Genomic DNA, 12,294 nt, shown 5'->3' with positions numbered 1-12,294 from the left:
CTCACCACTCTTATTCAACTTAGTTTTGGAAGTTTTAGCCACAGCAATCAGAGAAGAAAAGGAAATAAAAGGAATCCAAATTGGAAAAGAAGAAGTAAAGCTGTTTGCAGATGACATGGTACTATACATAGAGAATCCTAATGATGCTACCAGAAAACTACTAGAGCTAATCAATGAATTTGGTAAAGTAGCAGGATACAAAATTAATGCACAGAAATCTCTGGCATTCCTATACACTAATGATGAAAAATCTGAAAGTGAAATCAAGAAAACACTCCCATTTACCACTGCAACAAAAAGAATGAAATATCTAGGAATAAACCTACCTAAGGAAACAAAAGACCTGTATGCAGAAAACTATAAGACACAGATGAAAGAAATTAAAGATGATACAAATAGATGGAGAGACAGACCATGTTCTTGGATTGGAAGAATCAACATTGTGAAAATGGCTCTACTACCCAAAGCAATCTACAGATTCAACGCAATCCCTATCAAAGTACCACTGGCATTTTTCACAGAACTAGAACAAAAAATTTCACAATTTGTATGGAAACACAAAAGACCCCGAATAGCCTAAGCAATCTTGAGAATGAAAAATGGAGCTGGAGGAATCAGGCTCCCTGACTTCAGACTATACTACAAAGCTACAGTATGGTAGCTACAGTATGGTAGACAGTATGGTACTGGTACAAAAATAGAAATATAGATCAATGGAACTGGATAGAAAGCCCAGAGATAAACCCACACACATATGGTCACCTTATCTTTGATAAACGAGGCAGGAATGTACAGTGGAGAAAGGACAGACTCTTCAATAAGTCGTGCTGGGAAAACTGGACAGGTACATGTAAAAGTATGAAATTAAAACACTCCCTAACACCATATACAAAAATAAGCTCAAAATGGATTAAAGACTTAAATGTAAGGCCAGAAACTATCAAACTCTTAGAGGAAAACAGGCAGAACACTCTATGACATAAATCACAGCAAGATCCTTTTTGACCCACCTCTTAGAGAAATAGAAATAAAAACAAAAATAAACAAATGGGACCTAATTAAACTTCAAAGCTTTTGCACAGCAAAGGAAATCACAAACAAGACCAAAAGACAACCCTCAGAATGGGAGAAAATATTTGCAAATGAAGCAAGTGACAAAGGATTCATCTCCAAAATTTACAAGCAGCTCATGCAGCTCAATAACAAAAAAACAAACAACCCAATCCAAAAATGGGCAGACCTAAATAGATATTTCTCCAAAGAAGATATACAGATTGCCAACAAACACATGAAAGAATGCTCAACATCATTAATCATTAGAGAAATGTCAATCAAAGTACAATAAGATATCATCTCACACCAATCATAATGGCCATCATCAAAAAATCTAGAAACAATAAATGTTGGAGAGGGTGTGGAGAAAAGGGAACCCTCTTGCACTGTTGGTGGGAATGTGAATTGGTACAGCCACTATGGAGAAGAGTACGGAGGTTCCTTAAAAAACTACAAATAGAACTACCATATGACCCAGCAATCCCACTACTGGGCATATACCCTGAGAAAACCATAATTCAAAAAGAGTCATGTACCAAAATGTTAATTGCAGCTCTATTTACAATAGCCAGGAGATGGAAGCAACCTAAGTGTCCATCATCGGATGAATGGATAAAGAAGATGTGGCATATATATACAATGGAATATTACTCAGCCATAAAAAGAAGCGAAATTGAGTTATTTGTAGTGAGGTGGATGGACCTAGATTCTGTCATACAGAGTGAAGTAAGTCAGAAAGAGAAAGACAAATACTGTATGCTAACACATATATATGGAATCTAAGAAAGAAAATGTCATGAAGAACTTAGCGGTAAGACGGGAATAAAGACACAGACCTGCTAGAGAATGGACTTGAGGATATGGGGAAGGGGAAGGGGAAGCTGTGACAAAGTGAGAGTGTGGCAGGGACATATATACACTACCAAACGTAAAATAGATAGCTAAAGGGAAGCAGCTGCATAGCACAGGGAGATCAGCTTGGTGTTTTGTGACCATCTAGAGGGGTGGGATAGGGAGGGTGGGAGGGAGGGAGATGCAAGAAGGAAGAGATATGGGAACATATGTATATGTATAACTGATTCACTTTGTTATAAAGCAGAAACTAACACACCATTGTAAAGCAATTATACTCCAATAAGGACATTAAAAAAAAAAAAAAAAAGGAGCCTGCCACGGAGAACTCCCTACTTATCTGGAGGAAGTAATCACTAATGTGTTATGCCCATCACCTGCAACCAGATTGCTGTTAACACGATAACATTCGCACTGCAGTACTGCCTCTAATGAAGTTCCTGTCTGCTCATCTATCTAGTATGATGCAGACCTACCATTTTGCTTTGGGGACCCCTAGTAGATTTTTCCTAAAGTGAATATTTATTTTCCAAATTTATTTCAGTTTCTGCTTTATCTTTCTGCACAAGGATACCTAGGCTATAAGCACAATTTAAACCCATCTATATGCCTTTCCCCTCAACTAGGGAACCAACCATGGAACTATGGAAGACACTACTGAAAAGAGAAGTATTTGCAATTTCATGAAATCCTAATTTTTTAAATAAAATAAATTTTAGAAATCCTTAGTATAATGATAAAATGTTCATTTTTTCATTCCTTGGAAAGCTGCTGAAAAATAAGAACAAAAATATGAAACATATTGTAGTGAGAGAAAACATTTTATATTTTAGAATTCATCTAATTGGGAATTATCTCATTTCCTCATCTTCAAGCCTCCTTCTTACAATGCTATTTACTAGTGCATTAATATATTTTATATTTGGTACATAGGGTTACATCAGGCCATTTGGTGACTTTTTCCAAAAATGTAAATGGTAATTAGAATGTTTTTTACCATGGTGGGGAAAAAAGAAGAAGCAAGAGGAACAAAAGTTGTGCTATGCCAGTAAATCTTGGAAAGATTTCCTGTGATGACCCCTCAGGATTGCCCATGTCCATTTCTTACTTTCCAGTATTTTGGTTAACCTCACTGACATTGCTTCTTTTTTTTTTTTTTGTTGCCGTACGCGGGCCTCTCACTGTTGTGGCCTCTCCCGTTGCGGAGCACAGGCTCCGGACACGCAGGCTCAGCGGCCATGGCTCACGGGCCCAGCCGCTCTGCGGCATGTGGGATCTTCCCCGACTGGGGCACGAACCCGTGTCCCCTGCATTGGCAGGCGAACTCTCAACCACTGCGCCACCAGGGAAGCCCTGACATTGCTTCTTGGTGGTTCAAAATACACTGCCTCCTTTTCCAAGGGAAAGAAGATAATAATTGCTAACAAAAAGACTTCAAGTCTCCAGCTGCAAAAATTTCTCACTCAGAAATGTATCAACCTTTTAAAACTATTCATTTTACCACGTCATTATCAAGGCATTTTCCCCCAAGATAGCTGAGGTCAGTGAGTGAACAATAAATGGTGTGTACTGTACATTCTGATTCTTCACAGACCAGGTTAGGAAGTGACAAATATGCTCTAGTCCTCAAATCCAGGTCATTCAAGATTCCTGATATATCAGAAAAAGCTCCTGCTCTTTTATCCAAATGGGAAAGCTATATGATATATAAAAGAAACAGTGTTTTGAAACATTTTAATAAATTATTTAACATAAGATAAATTAGCATTTTAATGTCTATTAAAAGAGATTAAAAAAAGAGAAAGAGGGCTTCTCTGGTGGCTCAGTGGTTTACAGTCCGCCTGCCAATGCAGGGGACACGGGTTCGTGCTTCGGTCCGGGAAGATCCCACATGCCGTGGAGCGCCTAGGCCTGTGAGCTATGGCCGCTGAGCCTGCGTGTCCGGAGCCTGTGCTCCGCAACGGGAGAGGCCACAGCAGTGAGAGGCCCACGTACCGCAAAAAAAAAAAAAAAAAAAAAAAAAAAAAAAAAAAAAAGAAAGAAAAGAGAGTGAGAGAGAAAGATAATTCTTAGGAATAGTAATAACAACAACAAAAAAAATCCAGGTTCTTTAGCTGACAGGCAAAAGCTAAAAACTCAGCATCTGTTATCTGCCTAGCAATGAACGGAAAAGACCCAAGGACCTGATCGTAGGCAATAATATTTCCCTAGGTCACCCTTTCTGTTGATTACTACCCTGCCTTATAAAAACACGTAATTAAAGCAGCCACATAGCAAAGGGAGGTCAGCTCGGTGCTTTGTGACCACCTAGAGAGGTGGGATAGGGAGGGTGGGAGCGAGGGAGACACAAGAGGGAAGAGATATGGGGACATATGTATATGTATAACTGATTCACTTTGTTATAAAGCAGAAACTAACACACCATTGTAAAGCAATTATACTCCAATAAAGATGTTAAAAAAACAAAACAAAACAAAAACACGTAATTACAGAGTTAAGATGAAAAGCATATAGTCCGGCTTGTGCAAAGGGCATTATTGAACATTATTCAAAGTAATGTACGTTTTTCTTTTGCATATTCTTTTACATACCATTCTTCTATTCTCTGAAAGCATATTTTTCCCTTTGAGGGGGAGGGAAGAATTGTTAGAGCACGAATGCAAAGAAAGGAAAAAGTAGATAATCAGCTTTTGATAACTTAAATATACTGAGTCTACAGAAAAGCAAGTCTTGAAATTTCAGCTTTGTAGAGGAAGACAAGATTTTCCAAATTCTTTTAAGCTCTGGTAAGCATAGCATGAGCCAGATCTGGAGGGCTTAACAATTGAGTTTTGCAATAAGCCAGAAATAGAAGGAACTTGGGATGCAGTGCTACATGTGAAGGGGAAGGTGGGGGAAGAGGGAAACGAGAAGAACTGAGCATTAGAGATTACTGAAGACAGAAAAGCCTAAATGTCGGCAACTCTGTTTCTCCCTCTCCTTTCACTTCCCCATACATTGTGGTGGAAGGTCACGAGGAAGATTATATTAGTTAGAGAGCGCTCCAAAGCTACAAATTCTCTGCATATCCCAGTTGCAGTATATACACATTCGCTGTGACTCCACTGCAGAAACTATTGGGAGAGGAGATCAATTGTTTGACTCCCTAAGAACTCACAAATACACCCTAACTCACTGAGCTTCAACAAATCTCTGAGTGTCAGGATAGAATAAAAGTCTGTGCCTCCATATTCTAGAGGAATCAATCCAGCTTCAGACTCTTTTTTTTTTTTTTTTTTTCTGTCTATCTGTCCCACAAAGTTTTGAGGACTTTTGACACTGGGGCTGAGTTCCACTCAAGCCCAACATTAATTTTTATACGAAAGCACAGAGATTTTCGGGAGCCCTGTGCCTGAAACTATTCTGCACAGCCTTGCTGCTAGTCCACCCCAAAATCATACTAAGGTTCCATTCACCCATCTCTGCTGGTTACTGTGGCATAGCCTTTCTTTTACATCACTTTAAGGTGCTCAGCATTGCTGTTCTATTCCCTACTCATGTATTTCTTGCCTGCTTTGTTGCTTATTACTCATTGGGGAAGTCACATGGGACCGAAGCAAGCAACTTTCGAATAACTAGGACCCAGGTCGGGAATCTGGGATTCAGAGATCAGCAACCAAACAGTTTGCCTTGGGGACTCTGGGGTGAGGAAGTGAGGATCTAGCCTTGGGGACCAGAAGGACCAAATGCCTCCACTGTTGTGTAGGGGACTGGGTCCTGGCCAGTCCCACTTTAGTTGATACCATCATTGGCAAGTGCTTAAAACACCATTTTGGAGAATTTAGGAATGAGTAGCTGAATTCAACCAAATAACCAGATTTTTGAAGAGGTGACCAACAGGTTACCAAATACTTTTAAATACTCCTCTGCCATCCAGTTAGGAGTTGTCTTCACACTGTGGACAGCAGCTAAAGTTGAGGTCAATCCTAACCTTGCTTTTCTAACACTCATTCCATCAAGTTGATTATCTTTCTTTCTTAGACCTTGCTTATTTAAAGCCTTACATTTTGGTACATATCCACTGCATTGTTTTTAAGAAAATGGGGTTTTGTTAATGAGTGGTGGGACAGCGTTACCTTGTTTGGCACGGTTGCTCATTGCACTTGCGGATCTGTGGCTCTGGCTTGGTTAAGTATTTGCATTTCTTATTGTCCACAATGCTGATATTTTTGTTCATGATTTTCGTGCAAGACACTGTTGTCTTCCTTTCTCCTGAAAAGAGCAAAGAAACATAAAAAGAAATGTTATTTTAGGCCTCTATGCAATGGACTTATTGCATAGTCTTATATGCATGTTTATTCGAGGTATTCCTAGACTTGTAATTTTCATATTTTAAACAAATTTTAGGTTAGATCAATGAGGATGATATTATTTATAATTTACATAACAAAATGTATCTCTAGGCTTAAGGAAGATAATGGTAAATTTTTACTTGTTAGCAATTAAATGGCAAGTTTTATAATACAAAGGGATTATGGTGCATAAGTTGATAAAACGTTATTTAAAGATTTTTATAAAGGACTGTGCCATCTTTTAGCATTCAGTGGTGGAAAGCAGTATTTGTATGAAACCTTTGTGCTGTCATGAAAGCACATAAACGTGCATATAAACATGTGCACATTTTATCATCTGGCTGTACACCATCAGGGGGTAAGTTACGGGAAGGAAGCTTATCTTGAATATAACTCAGACCTTTATTCTTGTCACTTCTGGTAAAGAGCCCAAGAATTCAAGAAATCCTCATTCCCCTAATGATTATCCTGTTCTCTAAGAAAAGCCATGGGAGTTTTCCCATTTTCACCAGCTTTCAGAAAACTGGCTTTTCCCCTTTCTCTGGTAATATAAAGTCTGATTATAAAAGGTAAAAATGACTATTTGTATGTTGTATACATTTTGCTTAGAGCCCTATAAGCACACTTGCTTGACAACACTTTTATTATTTCATCTTACACTGAAAAAGCCTACTACATACGTGCTGATTCTGTTTCTCTAAAAAAGTTTAAATATCTATATAGGATTTAATAATTTAACTTGTTTGACATTATAAAATAATTAAATCAGCCAATAATTTTAAAGCCAGACAGGTCATGAAGGATTAAGAAAAAAAAATCACAAGTCTTTTGGGTCACTATTGAAGGGCCCATTAGTTAGGATCCTATGACTATCACGCAATGATAATTAGGAAGCTCAGAGCATTCATACTGGTCATGCCAAATAGGACAGCCTGGACTTGTGGCAGAGAGGTCACTCTGTTCTTTAATTAACAGAGAAGGAGGCTGGCATCAAGAAAGGATGTAGAGAGAGAGAGAGAGTTACTTTGAATAACTTTTGAGTATCTTTTACTTTGACTTGAGGGGGATTGGGAGAGACAGGGGTAACCAAGTGGAAGGCAAAAGAATAGAAACAGGTTCAGGATCTTTCCTTGATTACCCTCTCAACAACACTGAGCACAGTCCCATGACAACTTGTAGTATAAAAACATGACTATATCTACATACATATGTGGATTAACTAATATTTATATCTGTGGTCACTGCATGTCATGTTATTGAAAATATTTAGATCTCTAGTTCCATCTTCTAGCATAGGCAGCACAATGTTGGCTAAATTATTTTCTATCTGGAGAATCCCAGAGTTCTGGAGCAATGCAATTTTTTCTGTGGGAGCTCAAGACAGCAAAGAGTGCCAAGCAGGTAAAAGTTCTTTTCCTTCAAGAGGGAAAAGGCATGCCTTCAACCAGGACTCTGTGGCACTCAGTGAAGGGTGCACCAGTGGGCCAAAAATGGGGAGGGCCTTGAGATGGACATCCAACCATAGATAAGTAAAAGGTGCCCCCCAGGTGCTCCTTTCTCCACCGAGAAGTTGCCTTGGAACAAGGCTGCATGACTTGGCAAATGGAGCATGGGCTGGATTGTGGTCCCTGGGGCAAGGACTTTATGTGGAGTGCCAGCTGCCTAACTAATGCAACAGCCATGTCTCAGAGGTCCACTAGCCTGACCTGTGCAGCTCATGCAGTCAGGTAAGCTTATGCTAATGTGTAGAGGAAAGGCAACCTTACAAGCCCCAGGCAGATGTTTAAGGGCCGTTCAGGCTATTCCTTGGTAGGTCAAGAAGAGTGGGGTGAGGCATTAGACTTAATCATAATAGTGTTCAATACCCACCAACTTCAAATAATTTTCAAATAAGCTGCTAGATAAGCAGAAATGACTTATGATGTTAATTTTTCTTCACAGAAGAAACTGGCTTTACTAGGTAGGAGTTACCTAAATGTGAAAATTTGGGAAGTTTTTTGTCAACTTCCACCTAGTTTCCTATGCCTCAGGTGCTCCTATATGACCTTTATGAAATAGGTGTAACACAAATTTTGTATAATGCTAGCATATGTAAGCATTATTTCTACATGATAATGATGCCTACCTAAAAGTAGGATTAAAATAAATGTTGCTTTTATGAAATATAAATATTAGTTTTAAAATCTAATTTAAAATCTCATAGTTTAAGACACTCTTTTATAGAATAGATGTAGTTGTCTAAACTAATTTAAATTTAATGCTTTTTGCCAACTACAGCACAAAAAGATGACATACAGACAATATCCAAAGAGCCTTTGCTGAACTTCAGTGTAGCCACGGAATGAGTAACTCAGAGCTAATTATACTGCATTTTTTCCTTTACTCAGAAAATATCTAACCTTAGTTATGTTGGCCCAGAGGTAACATATTGAGCTTTTGAAAAAAATCTTTTAAGTATTGATATATCAAAAGAGATACAGGTACTGGCGCCATTACAGGGAGCAACTTACTGGTGCTCTAAAAAAGTATGAAGGCATGTGAGTATGAATTGGAACACTTCCATCTACATTGTAGCAAAGACCCTCACATCATAAGTTTTTTGGCAGCTAGAAGAAGGATTAGCCCTACTTTTTAAAAATTTCATTGAACAAAGACAAAAGAATCAAGAAAAGAAATCTAATGCTCAGCTACAGGCACATTATGCCTATGAAAATACAACTAGGATCTTAAAGCCATACAGAAATGTTATTGTTTGATTTTTTCTTTTATATATTTTTATGTCCCAGCCAACACAGGAAATTTCCATTATAGCATCTAATAGCAGTATTTACAATGCATCCAGTACTGTGGAACTGAGGGATGAACAGAAAGTGATGAAGTAACTGGCCTTCTGCCTGCACCTTGAGTAGCTGCAAGCTGTTGACAGTGTATTATATGCTTTATGGCAATTAATTTCATCTCTGAGTCATTCCCACTAAATCAGTATTGGGGAAATCTGTTTTGAACATAATTACAAATAAAATACAATAATCATTATATATTCATCTTATTACCAAATTTGGGCAAAATTTGAAAAGGAGGGGTAATTTTTATTTACTGATTCTTTCTTTGTTCTCTGAAGACACTGAACAGAGCACATATTATGTTGTGTTCCTTCTTTTCCAATCTCAGTGATAAATTGATTTTTTTCTATGCTCTGTATTTAACTCATGAAATGGAAATTTTTAATAAAACTATAGTCTACTCAGGTAGATCACATTTCTAAAACCTACATCATACATGTAGAAACAATCTGGGGAGTGGGTTCAGTGTTTTAATATGCATAACTGAAATTCTCTGTATGTTATGGGACATTTCAAACTTTAAAAAAAATTTTTACTTTTTAATTTTGAAATAATTGTATACTCACAACTACATGTGAAAAATAATAAAGAGAATCTGAATACCCTTTTCCAATTCCCCACAGTGGTAATGACTTGCAAAACTAGAGTACAGTATCACAACCAGCACACTGACATAGATATTGTCAAGATGTACAATATTTCCATCACCACAAGAATCCCTCCAGTTACCCTTTTAGAGACACACCCACTTCCCCTACCATCCACCATTCAATAAGTCCCGGCAGCTACTAACCTGTTCTCCATTCCTATAATATTTTCAAGAATGTTTTGAAAACTGTTATATACAGTGTATATACAGTGTATAACTATTGGGGACTGACTTCTTTACTCTGCATGATCACCCTGGAGGTACATCTTCATTGTTGTATCAATCATTTGTTTCTTTTTGCTGCCAACTAGTAACTCCTGCTGTGGATGGACCACAATTTGTACAATTCATCCAAACGTTTTACTAAAACTGGGGAAGTCTATAAGAAAGAGACTATATATATTCATCTGTCTTTACATTCTTTAAAAATTTTTACTTAATTATTTTCTATTGAACTAACAATGACTAGCAAGCAATTGAACCAAAAGTAAAAATACTTTAATGAGGAAGAAGGTCTTTTTTCTGAGCATTTCTTAGAGTTACATAAAATGGTGGTTATTTTTTAAGCATACATTTTTTAACCTGAACAACTTCAAAAATCATGTCATGTCCTTTAATTTTTAGCCATTCTTTCTACATTTCTATAAAACATTTTTTTTCCCTCAAGGTTTGGGCTTAATAGTAAAATGACAATTTCATTTTTTATTTTAATAAAAAATTGTATTTTGTATTGTTCATAACACTCAATAAACAATCCAATGTGATCTTGTCATTTCCATACACACAAATATTTTAATGGAATCCCCTAACCTTCAAGTTAAATTTAACTTGAGTGCTAGCATAACACTTAAGTACCTTCACGAATTACCTTCTTTCTACTTTTTTGGTCAAATAATTTCCCACAGCTTGATCCTCATATTTTTCACCCTAGTAATAAACATTCTCACTAACCCCAGGGCCTTTGCAACTATGCATATCCCTGGAAGGCTTTTTACAACTCCCCATATCACTCTGTATGGTGCTTTTTTATTATATAACCCCTACTAGGTAGATAGTAAATTTTCTAAAAACAGAAAGTACTCATCTTTGGATCATCCGGCAAAAGTGTGAGCACAGTCAGTATTGGTAAAGGAATCAACAAATGAAATATAAACATATAATTCAAGCCCAAAGTACTTCCTGCACTAAGAGGTTCATCTCAACACTGTGTTTCCTAAGATGGTAAAAAATCATGTGCAAACTAAATGAATAATTATGGGGAATAATTATATATAGCAAATCTAATACATGGATTATTATTTAGGTGTTAAATTCAAGTTTATAAAGAGTTTACATTAATATAAACATTCCTATTAATTTAAGTAAAGAAAGCATCAATAGGATACAAAATGGCACTAAATATTACTAAAACAAAATAATACAGAAAAGAGCAAAAATATATTTTGGTGCGTTTTCTTTGGCTAATAACATTTACTTTGGTACATGCAAAGTGCCTGTGAAAGGGAAAAACAGGAAAAAAAACCAGCACCCTTAATAAGATACAGGTATTGGTATACTGAAATACTTCCTCAATTTGGACCCCAAAACTTGGATGCCTCCTGAGAACCTGGTCATGGACAAGGAAAGCCACGTCTAGAAGATATCACAATACAAGGTTTACAGCATGAGAGTCATAAGCTCTAGCAGGATTTGGACTAATGTGAAGAATGTGGAATGCTGACTTATTTTTTTCCCCTTCAAATTGTATCTATTCAGATTTCTTAAAAGCATGTTTAACTCTTCATTTATTTCAAAACACGTTATTAAATTTGGGGGCCTTCATTCAAGGTTTTATTTCATTAATTCATCTACTAGATAAAAGTCCTAGAGTAATGCAGTTACTGTATATAGTATGTGGAATGCTGACTCCACAAAAAACCCTCAGATATTATGGAATGATAGATCCCTGATGCCTCTGAAGACCAAGATCATTTCAAACAGTCTTTTATGTCAAAAAAATCCTTTATCCACTGACCCCTACTTCTGAGGTGCCAAAATAAATTTAAAGCATCCCTTCAAAGATTTTTAGATATTTTAGAACACCAATGCAAAGTAAACATTTATTTCACAAATATGTTTTAAGATGTTTGAAAATAAAAGGACTAATATCAATGGCCAATGCTGAAGTACAAAATGATATATCCATTCAAATTTTTCTGGAACTATGATTTGAATGACAAGATCGTGATGAAAAGTGTACAGGTTAAACTGCTGGAAAAATTTACTTGAGATCACCAGCATTACTAGATATTTTAAAGTAATATTTCTTCTAAAAGAAGAAGTTTTTATATCTTAGGCTTTTCTTATCTTGTAACAACTGGTATTAATAAATTAATAGAAATGCATAATAAGTTAACTCTTATTTGGGTAATTTTAAAACTTAGTTTGAGATACTGATGTAAAAGATCATGATAAAAATTTAGCTACTGGACATTAGGTATTTTTTTTTTAATTTCTTTTTCCCACTTATTTCCAGAATGTGATGCCTTAAAATTGTATTAAAAAAAATAACATGTCAAACACTGAA

General features: G+C 36.6%; 1 protein-coding gene across 1 annotated transcript in view; it reads right to left on the bottom strand.

The window, feature by feature from the left end:
* Positions 1 to 12,294, bottom strand: part of ADAMTS19 (ADAM metallopeptidase with thrombospondin type 1 motif 19) — a 284,954-nt gene that overhangs the window by 37,519 nt on the left and 235,141 nt on the right. Inside the window, exon 19 of the mRNA XM_060091906.1 lies at positions 6,021 to 6,156. Coding sequence (XP_059947889.1) covers positions 6,021 to 6,156 — 136 coding nt within the window. The remainder of the gene's footprint in view (positions 1 to 6,020; positions 6,157 to 12,294) is intronic.

This window comes from Mesoplodon densirostris, chromosome 3 (assembly GCF_025265405.1).
Source record: "Mesoplodon densirostris isolate mMesDen1 chromosome 3, mMesDen1 primary haplotype, whole genome shotgun sequence".
Taxonomy (NCBI): Eukaryota; Metazoa; Chordata; class Mammalia; order Artiodactyla; family Ziphiidae; genus Mesoplodon; species Mesoplodon densirostris.
The sequence above is the reverse complement of the archived record's forward strand: the minus strand, read 5'-3'. Positions and strand labels throughout refer to the sequence as shown.